A 1051-nucleotide genomic window follows, 5' to 3' on the forward strand; every position below is an offset into this window, starting at 1 on the left:
GTTCTTAGCCTGGCAACTGCTCGGTATCGGATCCACAGCCCTGCCAAACCTCCCCCAGAGACCCGATTTCCCACTGTCTGAAAATAATTCCATTCCTCACCTTTGCTTCTTCACCCTCTAACCTCTCCACTATCCCGCCAGGCACCAGCCAGGCTGAGCTACACCTCCCCAAAATAGCAGCCTGACGGATCTCTCAACCTCTGGCATTTACCCACTATTAAACCCCAGTCCTCACCCAGAACACAGCACCTGCAAGGCCTAGATTGCTAAATTTTATTTTTAAATTATGCCTTGCTCTTTCCACTCATACGCCGCTCGGCCCCAGTACAGCCCACGGCAGTTTTGAGCTTGCTTTTGCACCGGTTTGCCCCAGCAAAGCCTGCCTTCCAGCAGAGAAACGATTCCCTGAACCACCCACCCAGCCCCAGGAGCCACAGGTTTGGTTTAGACGTGGTTCGCCCCCTCGCCCTCAAAAGTCACCGTGGATTGCACCATCCAAACCAGGGCGAGGGAAGGGACAATGAAAACACCTTCGGAGGACGGACAGAACGGAAGATAATGGCAAGGTTTCCTTGAGGCACAACCAGGAGGAGAGGGAGTCAGGAACATGCACTTAGTGGGCTGATGTCACCTCTGGCTTAATTTTTTAGCTTACCTTCAGTTTCTTTTCCTCAGCTTCAGCCCCTTCCTTGTCTTTGCTGTCAATACGACCTGACAAACGGAAACACACACTGTCACACTTCTTGGGATCAGTCAGTGGACTCTGGAGGGATGCTAATGCCTGTGCTACAGCGACATGCATGCTGGGTGGGTGCTCCTGCGCCCACGACATTAAAAACTGTTCTTAGAAATGGTACAAAGTCACTCGTTCCTTGCAGAAATACTTCCACATTCTTTCTGGGTGTAAGGGACACGCAGCTCAGACAGCTGACCCCAACTGACCAGGGGAGTATTTCATTCCATAGTATGTCCTGCTCGGGGCAGAGGTGAGGAGGGGGTCCGGAGCCATTACTCTCTCCCTTACTCTCTCTCATTCATCCCGCACACTTCC

General features: G+C 52.2%; 1 protein-coding gene across 1 annotated transcript in view; it reads right to left on the bottom strand.

Annotated features, from left to right (window-relative positions):
* LOC104509237 (microtubule-associated protein tau-like) overlaps positions 1-1051 on the bottom strand; it is a gene marked incomplete at its 3' end in the record, with an annotated part of 12839 nt that overhangs the window by 618 nt on the left and 11170 nt on the right. Inside the window, exon 6 of the mRNA XM_010151113.1 lies at positions 656-711. Within this exon, the coding sequence (XP_010149415.1) occupies positions 656-711 (56 nt within the window). The remainder of the gene's footprint in view (positions 1-655; positions 712-1051) is intronic.

The sequence above is a fragment of the Eurypyga helias genome, unplaced genomic scaffold (assembly GCF_000690775.1).
Source record: "Eurypyga helias isolate BGI_N326 unplaced genomic scaffold, ASM69077v1 scaffold26374, whole genome shotgun sequence".
Lineage (NCBI taxonomy): Eukaryota > Metazoa > Chordata > Aves > Eurypygiformes > Eurypygidae > Eurypyga > Eurypyga helias.